The sequence below is a fragment of the Microcaecilia unicolor genome, chromosome 4 (genome assembly GCF_901765095.1).
Source record: "Microcaecilia unicolor chromosome 4, aMicUni1.1, whole genome shotgun sequence".
Taxonomy (NCBI): Eukaryota; Metazoa; Chordata; class Amphibia; order Gymnophiona; family Siphonopidae; genus Microcaecilia; species Microcaecilia unicolor.
Genome location: NC_044034.1, coordinates 54320279 through 54347364, shown reverse-complemented (window position 1 = coordinate 54347364; position 27086 = coordinate 54320279). Strand labels below are relative to the sequence as shown.

The 27086-nt window shown below is 45.0% G+C and overlaps 1 protein-coding gene across 1 annotated transcript in view; it reads right to left on the bottom strand.

Annotated features, from left to right (window-relative positions):
- The window catches only part of DYNC2H1 (dynein cytoplasmic 2 heavy chain 1), a 1078189-nt gene that overhangs the window by 338164 nt on the left and 712939 nt on the right, over positions 1-27086 (bottom strand). The window contains 3 exon segments of the mRNA XM_030202388.1: positions 4421-4519; positions 9885-9994; positions 17888-18029. Coding sequence (XP_030058248.1) covers positions 4421-4519; positions 9885-9994; positions 17888-18029 — 351 coding nt within the window.

Sequence of the window (27086 nt, the reverse complement as noted above, 5' to 3'; positions counted from 1 at the left end):
AAAATTTTTTGATTATTCTTCTTTATAATAGGTGTCAGTTTCTTTGTTTACACACATATAAGGTGTAAATAAACTCTAGACAGTCGAGGAGTTCGGCGTAGTCGATGGTACTGACAGGTATTTTAAGTCGCATCTGTACGATTTTCTCATTGAAGTATTTCGCGAGATTGTCTGCTCCTGGTGTATCTTTGTTGTTGGTTGTGACTGGTGTGATATCTAATAGCTTGTTCACGAGTTGTAACAGTTTATGTGTGTCCTTGTAGTTTGGTCCAATTTCAGTTTTGTAATATAATCTTTTGGTTTGTCTTATGGTATATTTATATTTTCTTTGAAGTTGTTTCCAGGCGTTAAGTGTAGGGTTGTCTTTCTTTTTATTCCACGCTCATTCTAACCTTCTAACTTGTGTTTTTAGTTTTTTCAGTTCTTCATTGAACCATGGTGTTGAGCTCTTTCTGTGTGAGGTTCTGATTTGAATTGGGGCAATGTTGTCTAATATTGATCTACATCTATCGTCCCATTCAAGGAGGAATTGGTTTGTGTCTGCCTTTATTGTCCATCCGTTGTGGTATATCTGTTGCTAAAATGTTACTGGGTCTATTTTTCCTCTCGTGGAGTAGGTTCTTCGTTCTTGTTTGTTAATTGAGTCTTTCGTTCGCCATTGGAGGGAGATGTATGCTTTATAGAGGTCTGACCACGGTGTTGGTGTCCATTTTGTATCTATTAGTATAAGGTTGGAGTCAAAAGAAGTCCATCAACGGCGAAGATCCCACCAAGTGCTGTTCTAAGCCACCAAAACTTTCTCCTCTGCAGATGCAGCCTACTGAACAGCCCGATGATAAAACTAGCTAGTGAGAACATCCCCCCCCCCCCTCTTTTGCTTTGCCAAGTATAGAATCTGCAAAGACACAATCTTTCCTGAGAACATTTATAGGCAAGGTCTGAAAAACAAAGTACTCTGGATAAGGCATTCATTTTTAATGAACTATACTTCAAAACCAAGAAATGGCAAGTCTAAACCAAATTTCAAAATCCCAGGAGATACTTCAAAATAAAGAAAGAAAATTAATCTTTTAGAGGGATTTCTCAGTACTGGTTAGAAATATAAAAAAAATTAAGTTTCTCAAATGCCAGAAAAAAAAAAGCAGTCTACCGCCTTCACATTAAATCTCCATCAAACCTGAGATTTAAAGCAGATTAACTTTAAAACCTAATACAGAAGAGTAAACATGTAGGGCTTTAATACAAGTAGGAAGAAAGATGTCATCAACATAGAGACTTAATTTCTATTTCTCCCCATTTCCCTTAAATCTTGAATATTTGGGTTGTCACAAACAGACTGAGCCAAGTTTCTACACCACCACAGAGGCAACCATGTGAAACCAGAACAATAACCATAAGAACACTATGAATATGATCATTCCCCTTGAGATGTGCTAAAGTGAACTTGTCAGACAAAAGATCGGACAAGGTACATCCAAGGCCTTATAAGAAAGTGATCTGTGCAGCCCTAGGCCATACTATCTGCCTGCAAAACACAACTATCAACAAGTCATCAAAAAGAAAATACCATCCGGTCATTTATTGGTGGTTATAAAGTCTTAAACACAACAGACAGAGCAACACCAGTTAAATTTTCTGCACTAACAGTTCTCTTCTTATTCCTTCTTAGGGCCTCTGCACCACTTACTAAAGTCCAGTTTTGCTTTCTGGGTGGTAACGTGCTTTGTTGGCACAGAGGCCCAGAACAGGCCCTTCAGGATCTTCCAGGCCTCCACATGATCTTAGCTGAGAATGCATGGCTCTCTGTAATGGAGTAGAGTTTAAAGTGAAATGCCCATTTGTATTTAACCTTATGTTGGTTAAGAATTTCCACAATGGGGCACAATTATTTTATTTAAGGTGAACGATGGAAGATCATAAACTATCTGGATTTGAGAGATTTATAATGTAGCTATTTTGTTAATGAACTGCTTTCAAAACGTATTGGAGGAATTGGTGAATAATATCTCATCGCTTTCCCAGTAATATATGCAAGTGCTCAAAATGGATAGGAGCCACACCCTGCACTCTGCGGAGTTACCAAGAAAACTTTTTTGTGCTACCTTGGCAAGATTATCCGATTAAATAGCGCTTTAGCTGGGTCCGAAGTCTTTGGCACTACCTGGATTCGTAAATTCTTTCTCCTCCCTTTATTCTCAATATTGTCTAATTTATTTATTCATTCATTACATTATTTAGCCCATCCTCCAGACAGCACCCAGAATGGGTTACAGAATTACAGTCATAGAATAAAAACAGTAAACATAGGTAAATTCAAGACTCACTGTATGCTCTTTTTCAGTCTGACCCTGCAGTTCAAGTATAGTTTCTACCTGCTGTTCAATTTCCTCCACTCAACTCGCCATGGGTAGGTATAAAGATAGAGGGTCATGGATTTGATATACCACCTTTCTATGAAACAACCAAAGCGGTTTACATTTATTATATGCAGGTACTTTCTCTGTCCCTAGAGGACTCACAGTCAAGTTTTTGTACCTGGGGCAATGGAGAGTTAAGTGACTTACCTAGGATCAAAAGCAGCTGAAGTGGAAATTGAACCCAGGTCTAGATTCTCAGCCTACTGTACTAACCATCTTCAATTTCAGCCAGAACCTCCTCCTTCACACATAATATCCCTGAGTGAGGTCAACCAAGCCTTCAGCAAATCAGCTCACAACATAGTTATTCTATCTGTTCTGGCCCCAAGCGAATCAAGAAACGTCATAATTGTGGGGCGATTATACATGAAAACCATACCTGCCTTCTGACTGGAGTAGATGCTGTGAAATATTCATAAGACTCCAAACCTTTTTGCCTCATCACCATGGCAGGTCTGCAGGAGTCACCCCCAGATTAAAATGTTCTAGATTCAATTTAGGCATTCAATGGTATCCTTTACTATCTATAATGTATTATAAGCAGAGAAAATGACCTCATCAGTCCAAGCTAGGCGTTACTACGCTTCATGTGCTCGAACGCCAGCAAACTTTGGACTCCGTTATAATCCTCGGTCATGAAAAAACTCTGCTCACTATCTTATTTAATATCAAACATTGGAAAAAGTATTTAATGTTACTTAGCTTTTTAATCTTGCCCTACGGGGCTCTCCGTTTCGCTATATATAATAAGCTTCTTCAGGGGGCCAAGCAACTTTTTGGCTAATCGTTCATGCATTAAACTAAATAAGACAGGAGCTCCGATTGTAGCACACTGCCAGGAGCAAGGACATACATTCGATTCATTTAGATGTTTGGCGATAGACCACATCCTATCAACATTCGAGGAGGTGATAGAGATAAAATGCTGACTAGAAGAGAACAAAAGTGGATTATATGCTACAGACACTAGAGCCTAGAGGGCTTAATGCACTAATTGAGTGGGCTGTTTTTCTTTGAATCTCTTTAAATTCCTTGATTGAATTCAACACAGCTATGATTTTGCATGAAGCTGATTACATATGACTGAGAGTATAAATAAGAACGACTCCTTCCGGTTATTGCTTTCACTACCGGAGTCATAGGAGCAGAAACGCCATGTTATGAGGTTAGTGGTTTTAAGACTTGATTTTTTATACACAGACCTACATTGAAGAATGATTACTTATATTAAGGTTGATATGGTATCATTATGTTTATTCATAGATATCGTGATTAGCCAAAAAGTTGCTTGGCCCCCTGAAGAAGCTTATTATATATAGCGAAACGGAGAGCCCCGTAGGGCAAGATTAAAAAGCTAAGTAACATTAAATACTTTTTCCAATGTTTGATATTAAATAAAGATAGTGAGCAGAGTTTTTTCATGACCGAGGATTATAACGGAGTCCAAAGTTTGCTGGCGTTCGAGCACATGAAGCGTAGTAACGCCTAGCTTGGACTGATGAGGTCATTTTCTCTGCTTATAATACACTATAGATAGTAAAGGATACCATTGAATGCCTTGATTGGAATTTCAGCTCACCATTGCCATTATAGTGATATTTTCTTGCTGAAATTGTGTCCAATTAGACTTTCTAGATTCAATTTAGACAGTCAACCATAGGTTGATATTAATGGCAGTCATTAGATTCGCTGACCGACTATCCAGTATTTTCAGTACCCAGATGAGTCATCAAAATCTACCAAAATGGGGCTTTATTGCTATCATAGACATAAGAAAACTGGGAAATTACTTTCGATTCTTCAAATACTTCTCAGATATTCCTAAATTCAAACAAATTATTTTTTGCTGTACATTTTTCCACATGAATGAAGGAAACACACAAATAATCTGCTAGAATAAATTTTATAATTTGTGTTGACTCGATTTTGAACTCTGTGCACAGAAAATAAGAATTTTGTCAAAATATCAGTACACAAAGTTATATTTCAGATGCTTTACATACCTGCTGGTTAATGACTTCTAAGCGTAATTCCTTTAAATGTGTCTTCAGCCATTCTGTAGCTTGTGAAGAAGGATCAATCAAAAATGGACAAACCTGACTCTGATTTGGAAAAAAAATACACCATTATAATAGACAGTTTTCTTCATTTTATGAAAAGTATTTTGAACTATTTATTTTTGCCTCCGTTAAAAGTTAAACTATAAGAATCCCTCAGTCTATGAACGTGATATGTATCATTATATAGTAAAGTGGTGTGGTAGCTGTGTTAGTCCACTTTTAAAGGTAATAAATAGAAATAAATAAAATCATAGAAAAGAAAATAAGATGATACCTTTTTTATTGGACTAACTTAATACAACTTTCCATTAGCTTTCAAACGTAACCATTCTTCTTCATATTAGAAATAAGCAAATGTTAACAAATATCAGAATATCAAATTATGTAAGTGAAAAACAAAAGCATTCCAATGACAATCTCACAGGAAGAGGGAGGGATAGGTTAGATGAGTCAGGGAGAGATGGATTGGTTGATAAGAGGGTGACAAGCTTTTGTGCACCACTTATATATTCTGATATTTGTCAACAGGGCCGGTCTTAAAGCAAGGCGACCGAGGCGGCCGCATAGGGCCTCGCGCTCAGGGGGGCCCCGCCCCGACCGCCTGAGCTCCACTCTCCCTCCCTCCCAAGTTCAACAACGCGCGACGGCGACGTGGTGGGGGCGGTCCACCTCAGATGTCAGCAGGTGGTGGTGGGGGTGCTCCGAGTCCGCTCGCTCTGTCCTGCCTTTAAAAAAACAATTTGAAGCACTGGAGTAACAGGCAGCAGCGCCTCGCATCTGCCCTGCTACAAATCTCTTCGACGACGTTGTTGGGCCTTCCCACATTGAGTCCCGCCCTCCTCTGAGGTAACCTTCCAATTACCGCGAGGGTGGGCGGGACTCAATGTGGTAAGGCCCAACGACGTCGTCGAAGAGATTTTTAGTAGCAGGGCAGACGTGAGGCGCTGCTTGCTTGTCACTCCAGCGCTTCAAAATGTTTTTTTTTTTTTTAAGGCAGTGAGGGTGGTGGGCGGCAGGAGAATGGAGCTGGTAGGTGGGGAGGGACTCAGATGGGAGAAGGGTGTGGGGTTCTCAGGTGGGGGAAGGGTGGGGAGGGGGTTCTCAAATGGGAAGGAGACTGAGGTGGGGAAGGGGTTCACGGATGGGAGAAGCAGAAGGGGGGTGGGGAGGGGGTTCTTGGATAGTTGAAGGGGACGGGTGGGGAGGGGACTGGGGTTCTTGGATGGGAGAAACTGGGGAGGGGGTTCTCGGATGGGAGAAATGGACTGAGGTGGGGAGGGGGTTGAAGGATGGGGGAGGGGACTGGGTTCTTGGATGGGAGAGACTGGGGAGGGGGTTCTCGGATGGGAGAAGGGGATGGGTGGGGAGGAGACTGGGGTTCTTGGATGGGAGAAGGGAACTGAGGTGGGGAGGGGGTTCTGGATGGTTGAAGGGGACGGGCAGGGAGGGGACTGGGGTTCTTGGATGGGAGAAGGGGACTGGGTCTGAGAAGGGGCAATATGGGAAAATGGGGCACGCGTGGGTCAGGTGGGAGAATAGTTCTGAAATGGGGGGGCCTAATACAAGGCATGTGGATGAAGGGGGCTGGAACTGGGGGCTGAAAACGAGGGTAGGTGGGATAAGGGGGTTAGTACTGGGACTGGAGGCTGAAAAGGGGCAGGGGCTGAAACTGGGGACTGAAAAGGGGACAGGGAGAAATGGCTGGGGGGCTGAAGCTCGGGACTGGTGGGAGAAAAGGGCTGGGGCTGGAACTGGGGGCTGAAAAAAAAGGGGGGGAGAGAGGGGCAGATCTTGGATGGGGGAGCAAGAGGGAGGGCAAACCTTGGATGGATGGGAGAGGGAGGGCAAATGGTGGATTGAAGGGGCAGAGAGAAAGGGCAGACAGTGGATGGAAGGGATAGAAAGGGCAGACAGTGAATGGATGGGAGGAGAGAGAGGGCAGTTAGGGGCAGATGGTGGATGGAAGGGGCAAAGATAGAGGGCAGATGTGGATGGAAGGAGCAGGAAGAGAGGGCAGACATTGGATGGAGGGGGCAGCAGTGAGGGCAGATACTGGATGGCAGAGAGAGACCAAAGACAGATGCTGGATGGAAGGAAGACAGTGAAAGAAGATGAGGAAGCAGAAACCAGAGACAACAAACTGTAAATAAAATATATATTTTTATTTTTTTTGCTTTAGGATAAGTAGTATTGTAGATGTGTTAATAATGTTTATAATAGAACATGTAAACAAGGACCTCAAAGCTTCCCAGTGAGACAATTCATTCATGAATAATTGCTCCCATATTGGGCGCATCTCAACTGTGCTCCAGAGCAAAGTTTTATCATTGGTCCATATATTATTGCAACAAAGGGTAAAAAACGTACCAGTGAAACAAAACTCTCACTAGAGAGAAAAATCACTGGTTCCTCAAAAAAAAAACATTGTGCCTACACACATATATATATAATGCTCGTGAGAAAAAGTGTACAATATTTACCAAAAACATGCAATCCAATTCTAACTATGACAATACCCACTCTTAAATAAAAGCCAGCAAGGATTTGTTTCCCCAAAAAAACCCTAAGTGGTGCACCACTACACTTATCTGAAGGGAACCGTTTTTTTCTCTGTTCGTTCTAGTTCCGTGTAATGGTGTTACAATCTCCTCGCTGCAGCTGCATCCTTTAGACAATAAATGGCCAATAACTGTCTCCAGAACGCCTCCGGTTACTCTGAAATCACTGCCAATTTTTCCCATGTCCTATCAATTTTCGATAATCATTCAGTCCTTCAATCTTCTACAAGAGCGCCTTGTTTCACCAAATTTTGCTGCGTCAGGAAGCTAAGTTTTGGTTTCTGCTAGGCGTTGGCCCAATTCAGCCAGCACTGTCCGAAGATATGCTCCTAGGATTGCTACTTCGCCCTGTAGGACCTTTATTTCACATTGGATTGTGCAGAGGGAAGCCCCGATGGCCCAAATCGGGTCCTCAGAATCTGCAATTTCCGCAGAAAGTGAAGATTTTACCAAGGTAGCTGCCTCGTTCCTTCTTCCAGCTCCATTTCCGGCAAATTGCTAGCAAGGGCTGCAGCCCGCTGTTGAAAGGCAAAATTTTGCAGACTAATCACCCGTAGCTGCCACTCCGCCATCCAATTATTATTATTGTTACATTGTACCCCGCACTTTCCCACTCATGGCAGGCTCAATGCGGCTTATATGGGGCAATGGAGGGTTAAGTGACTTGCCCAGAGTCACAAGGAGCTGCCTGTGCCTGAAGTGGGAATCGAACTCAGTTCCTCAGTGCCCCAGGACCAAAGTCCACCACCCTAACCACTAGGCCACTCCTCCACTCAATCTGATCACTGAGCCGTTAAAGTAAAGAGGCTTTAGCTGGATAGATCAAAAGCAGTTTTGAAAGCTGAGTGGTGCCAGAGCTTTTTGGTCAGGCAGCCATTCTGGTTGGTGACGTCACTTCCTTCCAGACAGAAGACATGTTTAATTCAACATTGGACTCAAGATAACCAATCAAATTATTGGCATGGGAGGAATATGTTTCATACTTTGATGATGTTAGAGGCCAGAGATGCTAGTCTTACCTTTATCAATAGAAATCAAACAAAATAAAACCTGGAAAAGAAAATAAGATGATACCTTTTTTATTGGACATAACTTAATACATTTCTTGATTAGCTTTCGAAGGTTGCCCTTCTTCGTCAGATCGAAAATAAGCAAATGTGCTAGCTGACAGTGTATATAAGTGAAAACATTCAAGCATTACTATGACAGTCTGACAGGGTGGGAGGATGGGGGTGGGTCGGAGGTATGCATGGGGACATCAAAGCATATCATTGATATTCTAACAGGATGGGTGTGGATAGGTGAGGGGTGGGGTGATCAACAGAGACATACAGCTTTATGGTTTATAATGGGCTAGGAACCCCAGGTCCTTGTTAAGTCCTTTCTGTTGGGTGTTAAAATATTCAATCATTCTGACTTCAAAGGTCTTACGTTCTTGTATGGTTTTAAAGTTACCTTTCAGTATTCTCACTGTGAAATCACTGGTACAGTGTCCTGGTTCTTTGAAGTGCTGTCCCACCGTGGTGGGGGCCCTACTGGCTGTATTGTTCATGTGATGTCTATGTAAATTGAATCTTGTCTTAAGCATCTGGCCTGTTTTTCCAATATAGCATCCTTCGTAACATTTTTTACACTGAATGATATATACCACATTGGAAGATGAGCAAGTGAAAGATCCCTTTATGTTGAATATCTTTCCTTTGTGGGTAACTGTGGGGTCCTGTGAAATATTTGGCATAGTTTGCAACTGGATAAATTACAGGGAAGTGTGCCCTTCTGTTCCTTTTCAGTCTGTGATGGAAGTTTACTTCTGATTAGCTTGTGTTTTAAGTTGGGTGGTTGTCGGAAGGCCAGTACTGGTGGGGTGGGAATATCTCGTCAGTAATTCATCCTCCTGGAGTATAGGTTGAAGATCTCTTATGATTTTCCTCAGTTTTTCCAGCTCTGGATTGTATGTCACTACAAGGGGAATTCTGTCTGTGGATTTTTTCTCCTTGTACTGTAGCAGATTCTCCCTGGGTGTTTTGAGGGAGGAGGCAATATTCTTGGAGATTATTTGGGGTTGTAGCCTTTCTGTTTGAAGGATGCACTCAGGCTTTTAAGGTGTCTGTCTCTGTCCCCTGGGTCAGAGCAGATACGGTGGTATCTTGTGGCTTGGCTGTAAATGATGGATCCTCCCACCCTGTCAGACTGTCATAGTAATGCTTGAATGTTTTCACTTATATACACTGTCAGCTAGCACATTTGCTTATTTTCGATCTGACGAAGAAGGGCAACCTTCGAAAGCTAATCAAGAAATGTATTAAGTTATGTCCAATAAAAAAGGTATCATCTTATTTTCTTTTCCATGTTTTATTTTGTTTGATTCTATTGATAACCTTAAGAGTGGACTAACACGGCTACCACACTCCTAGTCTTACCTTGAAACAGAGGAAAAGATTCTTGACCATTTATGAAGTTTATAGTCAAACTTTACCACCCAAAGCACAACAAATTACGCTTACAGTACAAACTGAATACCTGCCTGTATACTCTGTATGTAGGGTAAGGGATTTGTTTTTTGGTTTAGGTTATTGTGGTGGAAGGGAATCTGTAGACAGAAGGGGTTTGATACTTAGTCGGCGAAGGCATTAAACCTGGATATTCACTGCCGGGCCATATCCGTCAATCGGAACTGAATATCCAGGTTTATTTTGGCTGGTAAAAAGTTAACCGGCGTGCCAAACTATAACCCATTAGGGGAAAAGCAGAAAAAAACGATATTGCAACATTAATATTTCTCAACTGAAGAGCAGTTTATAACAAAATGTCATTATTGTATGTGAAAATAATGATTAAATAACTTTTACCTGTAAGATAACAAGGGCATTTTCTACTGAAAGGTCATCAGAGGGTAGACCTTCACTTTTCCAAATTAGCTGTTCACTTTCAGTGGACAGAAACCTCCTCAAATCAAATGCTAGTAAATAAAACACATACACACTATAATGTAAATAATACTTTACAGCCTCCTGAAAAGCATTGCACTGTCTTTAGGCAAACAAATACTTAAACTGGCTGAACAACCCAAGTTCTGCACATAGAGAACCACAACCAGATTCTAAATAGTGCTACAGAAATTGCATGTGCAAATCCGGTCATATTCTGGATTTGCACATGCAATTTAATTACTTAACAAGCCAAGCAATTTAATTACTTAACAAGCCAATCAACACCAATAATTGCCACTTAGAATTTATGTGCACAATTTGCTAGGTGTGTTGTGTAAATTGGTGTGCATAAATTCTAATGCACGCTGCCAAAAATGGGGTGTGGCCATGGGAGTGGAATGGGCAGGTCATGGGCATTCCAAAAATCTATGCGCACGGTTATAAAATACACCTGCTCTATGCCTAACTTAGGCACCGGTATTTACATCAAGTTTTACTTGTTGTAAATGGACGCGGACACTTGGCATATTCTATAAACCACACCTAAATCTAAGCACAGTTTACAGAATATGCCTAGGCGGAAATATTTTCGGCACTCATTTTTCAGGCACCATATATAGAATCTAGTCCTTAACATCTAGCTGCTAACCATGGATATTCAGCAGGAGATAGCTGGTTATCTCCCGCTGAATATCCATGGTTAGGAACGAAAGTGCTATTTAACCGGCCAGGAACTGTTCCTGGCCAGTTAAATAAGTTTTGAATATCAGGCCCATTCAAAATAACACTTAAAAAAAAATCTAAAATATATAAAACAATTTGCCTTGGTTCCTTGTATTGCCTGTAAAATCAAATGCCACCATAATAGCCAGCAGAATGAGGATCTCCCTGTTATGATCTGCATGATCCCAGTAGGTGGAAGGAGCCAGGTAAGAGAAAAGAGAATTTGGGCATTCTATGCTGCTCTTTGCCCTTGTTAATTGCGTAATAAATAGCATTATTCTTTAGCACAACAGCTTACTCTAGATTTTCCTGAGCTGTGAATCCGGGAAGCTAGGTTCAAAAGCTACTAGTGCTCTTTGTGATCTTGGGCAAGTCACTTAACCCTCCATTGCAAGCCTATTGGGGATAGAAAAATACCCACCCTTCCTACCTTCCCTACTGTACCTGAATATAGCTCACCCTGAACAGCTGTGAAAGGCACAGGGGTATAGCTACCGCTGAGTGAATCTGGCAAAAAGCCTAGGGATGCCCAGCGATAGGCGCTGCCTGCTGCAGCGTGGTGGGACGTTGTTTCTTCATTTCTGCTCCTCTGCCTGTTCACTGGCACTGTGCAGCAGTTGAAATCAGAGGGGAACAATTAAATGTAGGGAGGAAGGGAAGACAGATGAAGAAAAGAAATGAAACAAAGACCCTGGAAAAGAACACAGATGAAGACGACACAAAGAAATTTGAAAGAAGAAGCTGGGACCAAGCAAATTAATAAAATATTAATGCCCAGACAACAAACGTAGAATACATTTTATTTTCAGTTAAGTGACTGGAATATGTCAGTTTCTGAAATGTTCAACACTGATAACCTTTTTCTCTTCTCTATCTTTTGAATAGAATTCCTTTCATTTCTAATTTTGATATGTAAACCACCTTGCTATCATGTCAGGAAAAGCAGTGTATTAAATTCAATAAACCAGAAGTATTCTGCCTCAAGGGCCTATGGTAAAGCTGTACAGGTTCCTCTCCTATACATGCCCTTCCAATTTTGACACCAATGTTTGCTGTAAACTGATCCTTTTTACTAGCGTAAATGATAATAAGTTTATATCTGGTACTAGGTAGATGTTATATTTTGAGCTTTAACAAGAGCTCAGTAAATAGTGTGCAAGAAGAATATATCCTATATAATAAAAAGCACCTCCAACGTTCTGAAGCTGACTCCGTAAAAGTGAAGCCTTGAAGCATTCGTGCTCTCTGTAAGCTTGTATCCATCTCTGAATTGACGTCACATACTTCCAGGTCCGTCACAAACAGCTGTGACCAACCACTGGCAGAGCTGCCAGGCAACTGAACGCCACGTCACATGAATAGGGTGTCGTCGTTCTTCCCTTCCAGTTCCAGGCCCCCTCCCCCAAATTTTAAAAGTCATCTTCAATTATCATGTCGGGTTTACGGCGGCTGCCCGGTAAAAGGCGTGCAGGCGTCGGCCCTTCTCTCTCTCTCAGCTCTGGTCCCGCCCTTGCGAAAACAGGAAATGAGGGCGGGACCAGAGCTGAGAGAGAGAGAAGGGCCGAGCCTGCAAGCCTTTTATCACTGCTGACGGCCGCCGTAACCCCGACTTGGTAAGTGAAGATGACTTCTAAAATTCGGAGAGAGGGGTGCTGGAACTGGAAGGGAGGGATGACGACCCTGGAACTTGGAGGGAGGGAGGGGGACCCTGAAACTCGGAGGGAGGAGGGGGATCCAGAAACTCCGGAGGGAGGGGGGGAACCTGAAACTTGGCTCCCTGGAACTCGGAGGGAAGGGACGACCCTGGAACTGAGAGAGGGAGGGAGGGGACAACCCTGGACCTCTGGAGGGAGGGAGGGAACGACCCTGGAACTCGGAGGGAGGGAGGGGAACGACCCTGGAAACTCGGAGGGAGGGAGGGAGGGAGGGGGGATGACCTTGGAACTCAGAGGGAGGGGGGAAGACCCTGGAGCTCGGAGGGACGGAGGGGATGACTGGAGCTCGGAGGGAGGGAGGGGGAGGACGACCCTGAAACTCGGATTGATGGGAGGGAGGGGGGATGACCATGGAACTTGGAGGGGGGGGGGATGACCCTGGAACTTGGAGGGAGGGGACGACGACCCTGGTGAACTCGGAGGAGGGGAGGGGGGCCCATGGCACACACCCTCATTCTCACACACACACTCTCTCTCCTCTCACAGACACACTCACACCCAGTCTCACTCTCTCTCTGTCACACACACTCGATTATTCACTCTCTCTCTCTCTCACAGTCACTCTCACACACACTCTCTCAAACATACACACTCCACGGAAAACCTTGCTAGCACCCGTTTCATTTGTGTCAGAAACAGGCCTTTTTACTAGTACTATCCATAATTCAGATGATAAAGCCTCGTTTGTACATGATATTTCTTCATTTACATAAGTGTGGCTTAGAATTTTAATGTGTAGATGTTAACATCTCTGCTGACTCTGCTAACATGCACTGTTTGTCCATGAAACAAGCCATTAATACACATGCTAAATTTTTAATGTACTGGTTCCTTGATCATGAAGACCTGAATTATTTTAACTCCCTTTGCAAGAAGGAGTATTACACATACAGTGAGTTGTTGATACTACAACTTATTGCGGAACAAGCAATGCATTTGTAAGCAAAGACTGGTTACACATTTGAGTTTTTGATCTAAGCACAGGCATAAACTACTATCAGAACTAGAAGAACCTCTGGATGGCTTTGAATTAGGTTCTCTTCCAGTTGAGGGCTGGAGATCTGTCGCTCAGCCACTGTGTGGCTCAAATTAGAGGCTAAGAGGGGCATAATCAAACAGGGTGCCCAAGTTTTCCTGAGGACGTCCTCGCGAAGGGGCGGGGAAACCCGTATTATCAAAACAAGATGGGCAGCCATCTTTCGTTTCGACAATACGGTCGGGAACGCCCAAATCTCAACATTTAGGTCAACCTTAGAGATGGTCATCCCTGATTTTCGGCGATAATGGAAACCGAGGATGCCCATCTCAGAAACGACCAATCCAAGCCATTTTGTCGTGGGAGGAGCCAGCATTCATAGTGCACTGGTCCCCCTCACATGCCAGGACACCAACTGGGCACCCTAGGGGGCACTGCAGTGGACCTCAGAAAAAGCTCCCAGGTGCATAGCTCCCTTACCTTGTGTGCTGAGCACCCCAACCCCCCCCCCAAAAAAAAAAAACCCACTACCCATAACTGTACACCACTAGCATAGCGCTTAGGGATGAAGGGGGGCACCTAGATGTGGGTACAGTGGGTTTGTGGTGGGTTTTGGAGGGCTCACATTTACCACCACAAGTGTAACAGATAGTGGGGGGGATGGGCCTGGGTCCGCCTGCCTGAAGTGCAGTGCACCCAGTAAACTGCTCCAGGGACCTACATACTGCTGTCAGGGAGCCTGGGTATGACATTTGAGCCTGGCATAGAGGCTGGCAAAAATAATTTTAAAGTTTTTTTTTTAGGGTGGGAGGGTGTTAGTGACCATTAGGGGAGTAAGGGGAGGTCAGTGGGCATTCCTAGGGGGGAGGCGGTGGGTGCAACGCCGCTGGGGGGGGTGCCGCGCGTGCCTGTCCTCCGTTCGTTCCATGCTTCTCCTCTGCCCCGGAACAGGTTACTTCCTGCACCCGGAGGGTGTGGGGGGGGGGGGGGGGTCCTTCGGGGGGGGGGTCCTTTCGCGCTGCAAATCCGGGGGGGGGGGCGGGGCACATCAGCGATCCGCCCCGGGTGTCAGCCCCCCTAGGAACGCCCACTGGGGGGAGGTCAACCCCGATTTCCTCGGTGGTCATCTGGTCGTTTCGAGGCACCTTTTTGAGGCTTGGTCATAAGAAAACAATGGATCAAGTAAAGTCGCCCAAGTGCTGTGAGAAACGCCCTTCGTTTTTCCATTATGGGTCGAGGATGCCCATGTTTTAGGTACACTCCAATCCCACCTTTGCTATGCTTCCGACACGCCCCATGAACTTTGGTCATCCCCGTGACGGAAAGCAGTTGAGGACGCCCAAAATCGGCTTTCGATTATGCCAATTTGGGTGACCCTTTGAGGACGCCCATCTCCCGATTTGTGTCGAAAGATGGGCGCCCTTCTCTTTTCGAAAATAAGCCTGTAAGAAACCCAGAAAGGGTCTACCAGCAGCTTCAAAGATTTGCAACCCTGATCCTAAGAATCTGGATTGGTCCTCAGGGGGTTCAAACAGAATTGCAGGGAGCAAAGTGTTCCTGGCAACTTGATGGTTAAAGGACTGAAATGAGTTGAGCCGGTGAATTCAGAGAGGCCTATAAGTATTCATACCATGTTCGTGTAAAGAAAAGGATATTATGACATTTACCTAATTATTTTAAGTAAAGTTGGGTGCAAAAGTTTAGACACCTATGGTCAAATTGTATGTTTAACATAATCCTTAAGCAATAAAAAGCAGATCAGACCATTGCATGGCACAAAGTTTTTGGAATAAAGATGCAGTGAATCAATGATCTGTCTAGATAAGTGCACATTCATTTTCTTTTCTGATTTTATCACATTAGCTATAAAGAATGATTTTTACAAGGATTTTCATGACCAATCATAGCTCCAGACATTATTAGCTAAAGAGCAATACAGAGTTAGAGAAGTTTTTAGGTCTTTTCTCCTTAATTTAGCCTATTATTTATTATTTGTTACATTTGTATCCCACATTTTCCCACCTATTTGCAGGCTCAATGTGGCTTACATTGTACCGTAGAGACGTTCACCATCTCCGGTAGAGAGACAAATACAGGGAGTTGATGTGGTCGGATAAGGTTCATGTGTTATAGACACATTGGGGAATTGTAGAGAGAAAGAGTTATGCAGATTCTATTTCAAAGCTTGAAAAATAATATATTGATAGGTTAATGACGTTAAATGCAACATATTTCTGCAAATTTTAACACATAATTGCTATTTGCTGATTTTAGCATAATGAGAATAATACAGAAGTGAGTATAGCAGGCACAAAGATCTGGACACCATGCTAGTTGTTTTATTACTATTTTTTTTTTAGGTTAAAGATGTTAAAGCCAAATGGTTTAGTAAATCAATAGACTTTCAGTTACTCAGATGAAGAAATTTGAAAGTTGAACAAACACACTGACCACTCTCTTTTCAACTACCAGGGGCTTCTCTAAGCAACTGAGGATCTGAAAATGGATACAGAGAATTCACTCTTAGAAAACAGGGAAAAGCTACAAAAATGTTTCTAAATGCTTCCAGCTAGTAAGTTCAACTGTCAGAAACATGGAACTGCTAAAGTCAAGGCAAGATCTGGAATACTAAGAAAAATGTCTGATAAAGTTGGCTGAAAATGATCAGATCTGCAAAACAGAACCTACAGATCACTGATTTGGTGAAAAGCTTTGGAGACGCTGGGGTAGCTGTCCATAGATCCAAACTATAGCATTCCCTACAACAATTATCTGCATGGAAGAATTGTTAGAAGGAAGCCTTTTCTACAACTACCTACATGCTCAGGAGCCAACAAGCACTAGTGTAAGTGAGGGATTGATCAAACAGAAATTTCTTCAGCAACTTATGAAATAATAGATAATCAGTAATATATCTTAATGTATTAGGCAAAGAGTTACACATCCTAGAATCCTGGTAGGTAAAACCTGCAGTATGAACAGATGTATTGTGAAGATTCTTACAACTTGGATAGTGAAGCATGAGATATTCCCTAGACGTAGGAAAAGCATTTCTTGAAGCATATCCTGGAAGCTAGTGTCCACAGTCGATGAACAGGTTGAAGATGAAAAATGTTATCTGTTTCAGTAATTCAATGTCTGAATCATAACACAACATGAACCATAAAGTACTTAACAGGAAAGAAAGATGAAATTTTTGGAATGGCCTTCAACGTCCCCAGATCCGGATTACTGAAAATCTGTGGAGAGCTTTTAAACATGCAGCGCATGCAAGCAGACCAAAGAATATTTCATACCTAGATGAGCTCTGAAAGACTGTGAAAAATTCCAAAACAAACAAAAGACTATTAGATGACTACAGGAATATTTGTAAACTGTTAGTTCTACCAAAGGAGGTCTTACAAAATGGGTGACCAAACTCTTGCAAACGCCATATACAGTTTTCTTATTCTGAATATGTAAAAAAAACAAATAATTTATAATTATGCATTAAAACTTGCAGAAAGATGTTGTATTTAACTTTGTACCATGTAGAAGTTGTGTCAGCTTCTGTTCATTTAGGGGCCCTTTTACTAAAGCTTAGCGCGTGCTAATTCCATTAGTGCGCATTAAATGCTTAGAAGCTCATCTTAGCATTTATTGCGCGCTAAGCTTTAGTAAAAGGGCCCCTTAATGATGTATTGAAATATACAGTTTGAGCAGAGCTACTTGAAGTTTTGCTCACAACTGTACATAGAAGATTGATATCGCTGAATTAACTGACCCAGACTGGATCTAGGAACGTGTTTGAATTATCCATATCCCGCACAGTCTTAGCCTGCAGAAATGTAAATTCAGGTTGTTGTTTATAAATTCCAGTTTATACACTAGGGGCCTTTTTACTAAGGCGTGTAGGCACCTACACACGCCCAATGCGTGTCAAATTGGAACTACCACCCGGCTACTGCGTGCCCCGAGCAGTAATTCCATATTTGACGTGCGTCCAAAACTGACCATAGAAATTTTCTACCATGTGGCGCTTACCTGATGGTAATCAGTAGTGTACGTGCGCTGATGATTACCACCTGGTTAACGCCTGAGACCTTAGGGTGGTGGTAAGGTCTCAGGCCAAAAATGGACGCGTGCTGATTTTAATTTTAACACATGTCCATTTTCGGCCACAATAAAAGTCCTTGTTTGCAGATGTGTTGAAAAATAGACTACGTGCATCTAAAACACGCACCTATACCAGCGCAGGCCATTTTTCAGCGCACCTTCGTAAAAGGGCCCCTAAACCAGTGGTTCCCAAACATGTCCTGAGGACAATGCATGGAAATCTCTCACGAATATTCATTGTGGATATCCTGAAAATCTGACTGACTAGAGAGCCCCCAGAACAGGTTTGGGATCCACTGCACAAAGCTCATCTATAGGGAGCTCTTCAATCTAACAACTGTTATCAAGTTAGTTTGTATGTGTCGTAAGATAGTCAGTCCCGAGCTTCCTGTATAAATATCAAAAAAATTTACCATCCAGTCCCGCTGACTTTGTCCATTCATCTAAACTGGCTTTCCTTTGATCCTCTGGAGCAGCAGAAAGATATGTAATAAATGCAGCAGCCAGTTGAGCTCTCCTTGGGAGTGTGTCTAGCTCCTCTGTTATTTCTGCAACCTGAAGAAATTGTACACAAAAAACTATTTGGACTAAATTATCCAGAGAAGACTGCTATTCCAGGTCTTATGCTCAAAATATACTATGATGGAACCTCTAAAATATTTTTTCATACATCCAGGAACCTTTAGTTTATGAAAACACATACAAACAGGTTCTACAATCTAATTTCTTGAGGAACCCCTGAAGAGAGTTCATGGAACCCAGAGTTTGGGGGTCACTGGTATACAGACACTAAATGGTAGCGGAATCCTTCACATCAGTTGCACATTCAGAACATGGACAGACCCTTATCTGATACAGAATTAAAAAAACCCCACAAAAACATGCAGATAAAATCTTAAATGGAGACCCCCCCCTCCAGAAAGCCAGATTCTATAAAAAGTGAAAATACTAGTATAAGAAACAAATATATTTTCTCCTGTTCTCTGCTAAATACAAAAATAGAAAGATATGTTCATAAAGCAGGCACATCTTAGTCCTTAAAAAGTATTAATTTTTTTCTACCTTTGCTGTCTCTGTATTTTATTTTTCTAATTGGGCTGGTCCCAGTCTCTTTTTCACTTTCCAAGTTGTTGGTCTTCTCTAAATTTTTTCAAGGTTGACCTTTCCATTTATTTTTTTTCCTCCTCATCTCCTTCCTTTAATCTGTTTGGCACTTATCTTTCAATTTATGTTTTTTTATCCCCACTTTCTCTTCCCTGCATTTATATCCACCCATTTGATTTTACCTCATTATCCTTTTCTCTCATTCCCTCTCCAAGCACTCCCACTGCTCCCTTGTGTCTCTCTCCTTCCCCTGTCTCCTATCCCCCTCCCACACTACCATCCTCTGTACTCCACCTTCAATATCCTCATTTACCCTCCACTGCATCAATCACCTTATCAGTTCCAGCCCCATCCCGTCTCTCCTTCCTTTCCCTCCAGTCCATCTCTTCTATTCTTACCCTATACTCCATGTTCTTACTGTCTCTCTTTCACTATCTTCTTAATCCCATTTCCACTCTCACGTAACTCCTTAATAAACCCCACCCCCTTCTTCCCATAATGCTTCCCAGTACCGTCATCCATTTTCAAGGCCTCTCATCCTCTCTCTAGTCTTCCAGGTCATTCACATTATGTCTCAACTGTTCCCCACAACCTTCATCCCCTTTTATCTGCCCCTATTCTCTTACATTTTACATTCTCACTCATTCTCCCAACCCACAACATACCCCTAACTCATACCTACCAAATGCAAAGTACTCACTATCCGCTTGAAATTCCCCACTCCATCTCTCCTATACATAATTCATTGTGCTGCACCCTCTCCAATTGCAATCAAGTACCATCCATCTTCTGCTCAATTCCCCTTCTTTTCCTCCAGTCCCATCCATCTTTTGCTCAATTCGCCTCTTTTCCTCCAGTCCCATCCATCCTCTTTCTGAGTTCCTCCTCCTCCCACCCCGTCCCATCATCTTTAACTGTGTTCCCCCCTCCCCCCACCCCCTAATCCCATCCATCTTCTATTGCATTCCCTTCCCCCCAACCCTAGTCCTATCCATGTTTTGCTTAAGTGTCTCCTGACCATTTAACAGTTATCTCTCCATGTCCATCATTCTCTATGTGTTCCTATCTGACCTTTCCAGAATCCCTCATCTCTGTCCCTTCCCCCCTCCATATTCAGTATCTGTTCTCTGTGTCCCCATCCCTTCTTCTATGTTCATGTTCCTCCCCCTGTCAGCTTCTATCTTCCTTTCTCCATCCAAGGGCCAGCATTTCTCCCTCTCTCACTGGATCCAGCATCTATCCAACTCTCCCCAACACACCTGATCTTTCTCTTTTCTATCGCTCACCCCCCACTCCAGCATATCTCTCTCTCTCTTTCTCTCTCCAGCACCTCTTCTTCCCCTCTCCTATCCTAAGCCCTCTTCCCTCTCCCCTCCACCCCACGGTCTGCAACTCTCCACCCTATACCCCTTCGTGATATAGTATCTTTTTTTATCCTCTCCTCCCCACTGCAATCCTCCATTTCAGCAATGAAAGCACACTGCATTTGTCTGGCCCCTGAAGCCTTCTCTCCCACAGCATCCACCTACACGGAACAGGAAGCTGTAGCATATGAAAGAGATGACTTAAAACTGCTTTCCATATAAAATAAGGCGATATTATCGGCCCTGCAGCTGGCAGGTCAGGATGAGGTAACTGCAGCCCATATGGCCAGAAAGAGGCAGCAATATGGCTGGTGGAGAAAACACAACTGCAGCCTGCGTGACTGCTGGAAGGATGAGAAACCTGCATGATTAGCCCCATGGCTGGTGGGTAGAGAAAACTGTGGCCCAGATGGCTGGAAGGAGGTGGCATGATTGGCCCCACAGCAAGCAGGAACAGGCAGCACATCTGCATCCTATGTAGCCAGAAGAGGAAGGAGGTGGTGGTATAGTTGGCCCCACCAGGCAATGGGAGAGCAGCAGCTGCAGCTTGTGTGGCCAGAAGACATGGTGTGAACTAGTTTGGTAGACAAAGGTGAGACAACAACTGGGAGGTAAGCCTGGGACAAGCAATGTTCTGGGGAGAGCGAGCAAAGGAATGAAAAACTAAGAGAGAAAGGGAGTGAGGCTTACAGAGGAAAGAGGAGAGATGGGGGGGGCTGACCAGGGAAGAGGATAAGAATGTGAGATTGGGGGGAGGGGGGATGAACTTGGAGAAGAGGGTAAGAACGTGAGCTGGGAGCAACAAGAGTGAATCTAAAGACAGGAAGTGGGACAATGAAAATCTAGAGGGGTGTCAACCATGGAGTGGCAACAGCAACTGTAAAGAAGAGAAGAGAATGAGCTGTAGCATCAAACTGAGAGGGAGGAGAGACAAGAGCAAACTGACAGACTGTTGAGGCAGAGGAGTCACACCTAAGGAATTGCAAGCCTGGTGGAAAGTCCAGGCCTTATAATTCCTTTTAAAAAAAAAACCATTCTGCACAACACAAAAAAAATCTACTCTCTGAATAATATTCCTCTATTGCATTTTAAGTTTGCTATTACTCAAAAAAAAAAAAAAAACAACAACAAACGATTGTGCTCTATATTTTGATTAAAAATTATGCAGAATTTTACAAGTATTGCCATACTGGGACAGACCAAAGATCCATCAAGCCCAGAATACTGTTTCCAACAGTGGCCAATCCAGGTCACAAGCACATGGCAAGATCCCCAAAACAGTACAATACATTTTTATGCTGCTATCCTAGAAATAAGGAGTGGATCTTTCCCAACTCATACTACCCCTCTCCTCAAGTCGCTTCACTGGCTCCCTATCCGTTTTCGCATCCTGTTCAAACTTCTTCTACTAACCTATAAATGTACTCACTCTACTGCTCCCCAGTATCTCTCTACACTCGTCCTTCCCTACACCCCTTCCCGTGCACTCCGCTCCATGGATAAATCCTTCTTATCTGTTCCTTTCTCCACTACTGCCAACTCCAGACTTCGCGCCTTCTGTCTCACTGCACCCTACGCCTGGAATAAACTTCCTGAGCCCCTACGTCTTGCCCCATCCTTGGCCACCTTTAAATCTAAACTGAAAGCCACCTCTTTAACATGCTTTTGACTCGTAACCACTTGTAACCACTCGCCTCCACCTACCCTCCTCTCCTCCTTCCTGTGCACATTAATTGATTTGATTTGTACTTTAATTTTGTCTATTAGATTGTAAGCTCTTTGAGCAGGGACTGTCTTTCTTCTATGTTTGTGCAGTGCTGCGTACGCCTTGTAGCGCTATAGAAATGCTAAATAGTAGTAGTAGTAAGCCATCTAAACTTTATTTTAAATCTTAAGCTAACCGCATTTACTACATTCTCTGGCAACAACGCCAGAGTTTTAATTACATGTTGAGTGAAGAAATATTTTCTCTGATTCGTATTAAGTTTTACTACCTTGTAGCTTCATTGTGTGCCCCCCTAGTCCTAGTATTGTTGGAAAGAGGTAAACAAGTGATCACGTCTACCCACTCCACTACACTCATTATTTTATAGACCTCTATATATCTCTCCTCAGGCATCTTTTCCTCCAAGCTGAAGAGCCCTAGGCGCTTTAACCTTTTTCATAGGGAAGTTATCCCATCCCCATTATCATTTACGTTGCCCTTCTCTGTACTTTTTTTTAATTCCGCTGTATCTTTTTAGAGATGCGGGTGACCAGAATTGAGCACACAATATTCGAGGTGAGGTCACACCATGAAGCGATACAAAGGCATTATAATGTCCTTATTTTTGTTTTCCATTCCTTTCCCTAATAAACACTAACATTTCATTTGCTTTCTTAGCCGCTGCCGCAGCACACTGACCAGAGGGTTTCAACTTATCAAAGACAACGCCTAGATCACTTTCCTGGTCAGTGACTTCTAGTGTTGGAACCTTGCATTACTTAGCTATAATTCGGGTTCCTCTTTTGCACTTGCTCACATTAAACGTCATCTGCCATTTGGATGTCCAGTCTCCCAAGGTCCTCTTGTAATTTTTCACAATCCTCTTGAGATTTAACAACTTTGAATAACTTTGAGGCATATTTTCAAAGCACTTTGGGAGGCTAAGTTCCATAGGTTTCTATGGAACTTTGGGAGGCTAAGTGCTTTGAAAATGAGCCTCTTTGTGTCATCAGCAAATTTAATGGTAAAATTATGTATCATACCTGATAATTTTCTTTCCATTAATCATAGCTGATCAATCCATAGACTGGTGGGTTGTGCCCATCTACCAGCAGGTGGAGATAGAGAGCAAACTTTTGCCTCCCTATATGTGGTCATGCGCTGCCGGAAACTCCTCAGTATGTCGATATCAAAGCTCCATCCGCAGGACTCAGCACTTAGAGAATTACACCCACAAAGGGACACTCTGCCCAGCTCACCACCGCTGAAACGGGGGAGGGGAAGTAACCCAGCTCATCCCCACACAAGTGGGGGAGGGGAATCCGTCCAGCTCATCCCCGCGGAGCGGGGGAGGGACACCACCCCGCCGATGCGGGGGGATCTGGCTTATCCTGCAACCGCAACCGCGGGAGGAGCTGACTGACCCTAACACCGCCGAAGCGGTGAGGGGTACAAAGCTGCCCTACAGCCGCACGAAGCGGGAGGGAGTGCCGGCAGAATTTAAGTCTCAATCCAGCCCCGTAAAATGGAGGGGAGAGGAATGCAACAGCTCACTGTAACACAAACTCGTCTCAACTCTTGAAGAATCCAAGTGAAAAAACTTGAACACGAAGTCCTCCTGAAGTAACTGAAGACTAAACTTGAACCAAAATTCAACCAGAATATAAACAGTACAGATATCTGGGAGGGGCTATGGATTGATCACCTATGATTAATGGAAAGAAAATTATCAGGTATGATACATAATTTTACCTTCCATATCATCATGCTGATCAATCCATAGACTGGTGGGATGTACCGAAGCAGTACTCACCCAGGGCGGGACATTGAAATCCCTGACCTCAACACTGAAGCTCCAAACCGGGCCTCCGCCGTGCCGCCACAGTCAAGCTGGTAATGCTTGGAGAATGTATGGGCCGATGCCCAAGTTGCTGCCTTGCATATCTCTTCCAAGGAGACGGACCCGGCCTCTGCCATCGAGGCCGCCTGAGCTCTAGTGGAGTGAGCCTTCAGCTGGATAGGTGGCACCTTCCCTGCGGCCACATAAGCCGCTGCAATGGCTTCCTTGACCCATCTTGCCACTGTAGGCTTAGCAGCCTGCAGACCCTTACGAGGACCTGCAAACAGGACAAACAGATGATCCGATTTCCGGAAATCATTGGTCACTTCCAAGTATCTGATGATGGACTCGTCTCACATCCAGATATTTAAGAGCAGAGTATTCCTCTGGGTAGTCCTCCCTACGAAAGGAAGGGAGACAGAGCTGCTGATTCACATGAAGCGAGAAACAATCTTGGGCAGGAAGGAAGGCACTGTGCGAATAGTCACTCCTGCCTCAGTGAACTGCAGAAAAGGCTCTCTACATGAGAGCGCCTGGAGCTCGGAAACTCTTCTGGCTGAAGTGATAGCCACCAAAAAGACTGCTTTCAACGTCAGGTCTTTCAGAGATGCCCTCGACAAGGGTTCAAAAGGCGGCTTCTGTAATGCTCTTAGCACCAGGTTGAGATTCCACGCAGGCACCACCGAGTGCAGAGGAGGGCGCAGGTGATTAACTCCCTTGAGAAAACGCACCACATCTGGCTGCGAAGCCAGGGAAGCACCCTTCAGCCGGCCCCTGAAGCAAGCCAGGGCCGCTACCTGGACTTTAAGGGAACTGAGCGACAGGCCTTTCTCCAGACCTTCTTGCAGGAATGCCAACACTGAAGAAATTGGAGCAGTTGGAGAAAATGAGCCTGCTTCACACCACGCTGCAAAGGTACGCCAAACCCTGGCGTAAGCAGTAGAAGTAGAGCGCTTCCTCGCTCTCAGCATAGTGGCGATGACCTTGTCTGAGAAGCCCTTCTTCCTCAGACGCTGCCGCTCAATAGCCAGGCTGTAAGACCAAAGGGGGAGGGATCCTCCATCACCACGGGACCCTGATGTAACAGACCCTGCTCCACTGGCAGCCGCAGAGGATCGTCGACTGAGAGCCTGATCAAGTCCGCATACCAGGGATGTCTGGGCCAATCTGGACCCACCAGGATTATCCGGCCCGGATGCTTTGCCACCTGGTCTAGCACCCTGCCCAACATGGGCCAGGGCGGGAACACATAGAGAAGCTCTTGTGTCGGCCACTGTTGGAGAAGAGCATCTACTCCCAGGGATCGAGGGTCCCGTCCTCTGCTGAAAAAGCGCGGCACTTGGCAATTGGCCGATGACGCCATCAGATCTAGGCTCGGCTGGCCCCAGCGCTTCGTGATGTCCAAGAACGCCTGAGCAGATAGCTGCCACTCTCCAGGCTCCAAGGTATGGCGACTGAGAAAGTCCGCCTTGACATTCATGACTCCGGCAATGTGGGCCACTGACAGCTGTTCCAGGTTCGCTTCCGCCCACTGGCATAGATTCATGGCCTCCTTGGCTAGAGGGGCGCTCTTGGTACCTCCCTGGCGGTTGACATAGGCCACAGCCGTGGCATTGTCCAGACAGGACCCGTACAGGCTTCAACGCCAGTACCGGGATGAACTCCAAAAGCGCCAACCGAATGGCTCTGAGTTCCAGGAGGTTGATAGACCACTTTGCCTCTGCAGGAGACCAGAGCCCCTGCGCTGTCCTTCCCAAGCAGTGGGCTCCCCAGCCCGACAAAGAGGCGTCCGTCGTGACGACAATCCACTCCGGGGTCACCAGAGGCATTCCTGCAGACAACTTGTCTGTCTGCGTCCACCAGCTCAGCGCCTTGCGCACTGCTGGGTCCAAGGGTAGGCGCACAGCATAATCCTCCGACATCGGAGTCCAGCGCTGCAGCAGAGAGAGTTGTAGTGGTCTCATATGAGCCTGGCCCAGGGCACTACTTCCATCGTGGCCGTCATAGAGCCCAACAGCTGCACATAGTCCCAAGCCCGAAGAGGAGAGGCTACTAGGAACTGGTCCACCTGAGCCTGAAGCTTGACAATCCGATTGTCTGGCAGGAACACTCTGCCAACTTGGGTGTCGAATCGAACTCCCAGATACTCCAGGGACTGAGTTGGGCGCAGCTGGCTTTTCTCCCAGTTGATGATCCACCCCAGGGAGCTCAAAAGAGCAACCACCCGGTTCACAGCTTTGCCGCACTCTGCATAAGAGTGGGCTCGGATCAACCAGTCGTCCAGATAAGGATGGACTTGTACTCCTTCCTTCCTCAGGAAGGCCGCGATGACCACCATTACTTTGGAGAAGGTCCGCGGTAGCAGTAGCCAACCCGAACGGGAGGGCTCTGAACTGGAAGTGTCGGCCCAGGACTGCAAAACGCACAAAGCATTGATGGGGAGGCCAGATGGGAATATGCAAGTACGCTTCCTTGATGTCCAAGGATGCCAGGTACTCCCCTGCCTTCACTGCCGCTATAACAGAGCGGAGAGTCTCCATGCGAAAGTGCCGAACTTTCAAGGCCCGATTGACCCCTTTGAGGTCGAGGATAGGCCGTACAGAACCTCCTTTCTTTGGTACCACAAAGTAACTGGAGTAGTAACGCCCCTTGCCCAGCTGATTTTCTGGCACCGGAACGACCGCAACCCAGGCGGATCAGATTGTCCAAGGTCTGCTGCACTGCCACAGCTTTGACCGGAGACTTGCAGGGAGGAGAGTACAAACCCGTCTCTTAAGGGTCCGGCAGAACTCTAGCTTGTAGCCGTCTCTTGATGACTTCCAGCACCCAAGCGTCTGAAGTTATTGTGGTCCACTCGCCCAGAAACGAGGACAGCCGTCCTCCAATCTTCACTGGGGCTTGGACCAAGGCCCCGTCATTGGGTACGAGACCCTGGGGGAGGACCGGAGGGCAGCACCTCCGGGACGGCGGTCTCTGCGAAAGGAATGCTGCTTGGGGGGAGAAGTTCCTCTTGAAGGAAGAGGGGGCAGAGGAGCCCCGACCTGCCCGGGCCGGTACCGACGGGCTTCCTGAAACCGTCCTCTGGAGGTACCCGGGCGAGTACTAGCCCGAGCCCTGACCTCTGGTAACTTCTTGCCCTTAGACGTGCCGAGATCGGTCACGATTTTGTCCAGCTCGACCCCAAAGAGCAGCTTGCCTTTAAAAGGCAATCTAGCCAGGCGGGATTTAGAGGCGTGGTCAGCAGACCAATGCTTCAGCCAAAGCCACCGCCGCGCAGAGATTGTCTGAGCCATGCCTTTAGCTGAGGCCCTCAAGACATCATACAGCAAGTCTGCCAAATAGGCTAAGCCCGATTCCAGGGCCGGCCAATCAGCCCTCAAGGAATGATCCGAGGGGGAAGCCCGCTCCACCATAGTCAGGCACGCCCTGGCCACATAGGAGCCACAAACTGAGGCCTGCAAACTTAAAGCAGCCGCCTCAAAGGACGACCTTAAGGCCGCCTCCAATCTTCTGTCTTGGGCGTCCTTTAGGGCCGTGCCACCTTCCACCGGCAACGCCGTTTTCCTGGTCACCGCAGTGATTAAAGAATCCACGGTAGG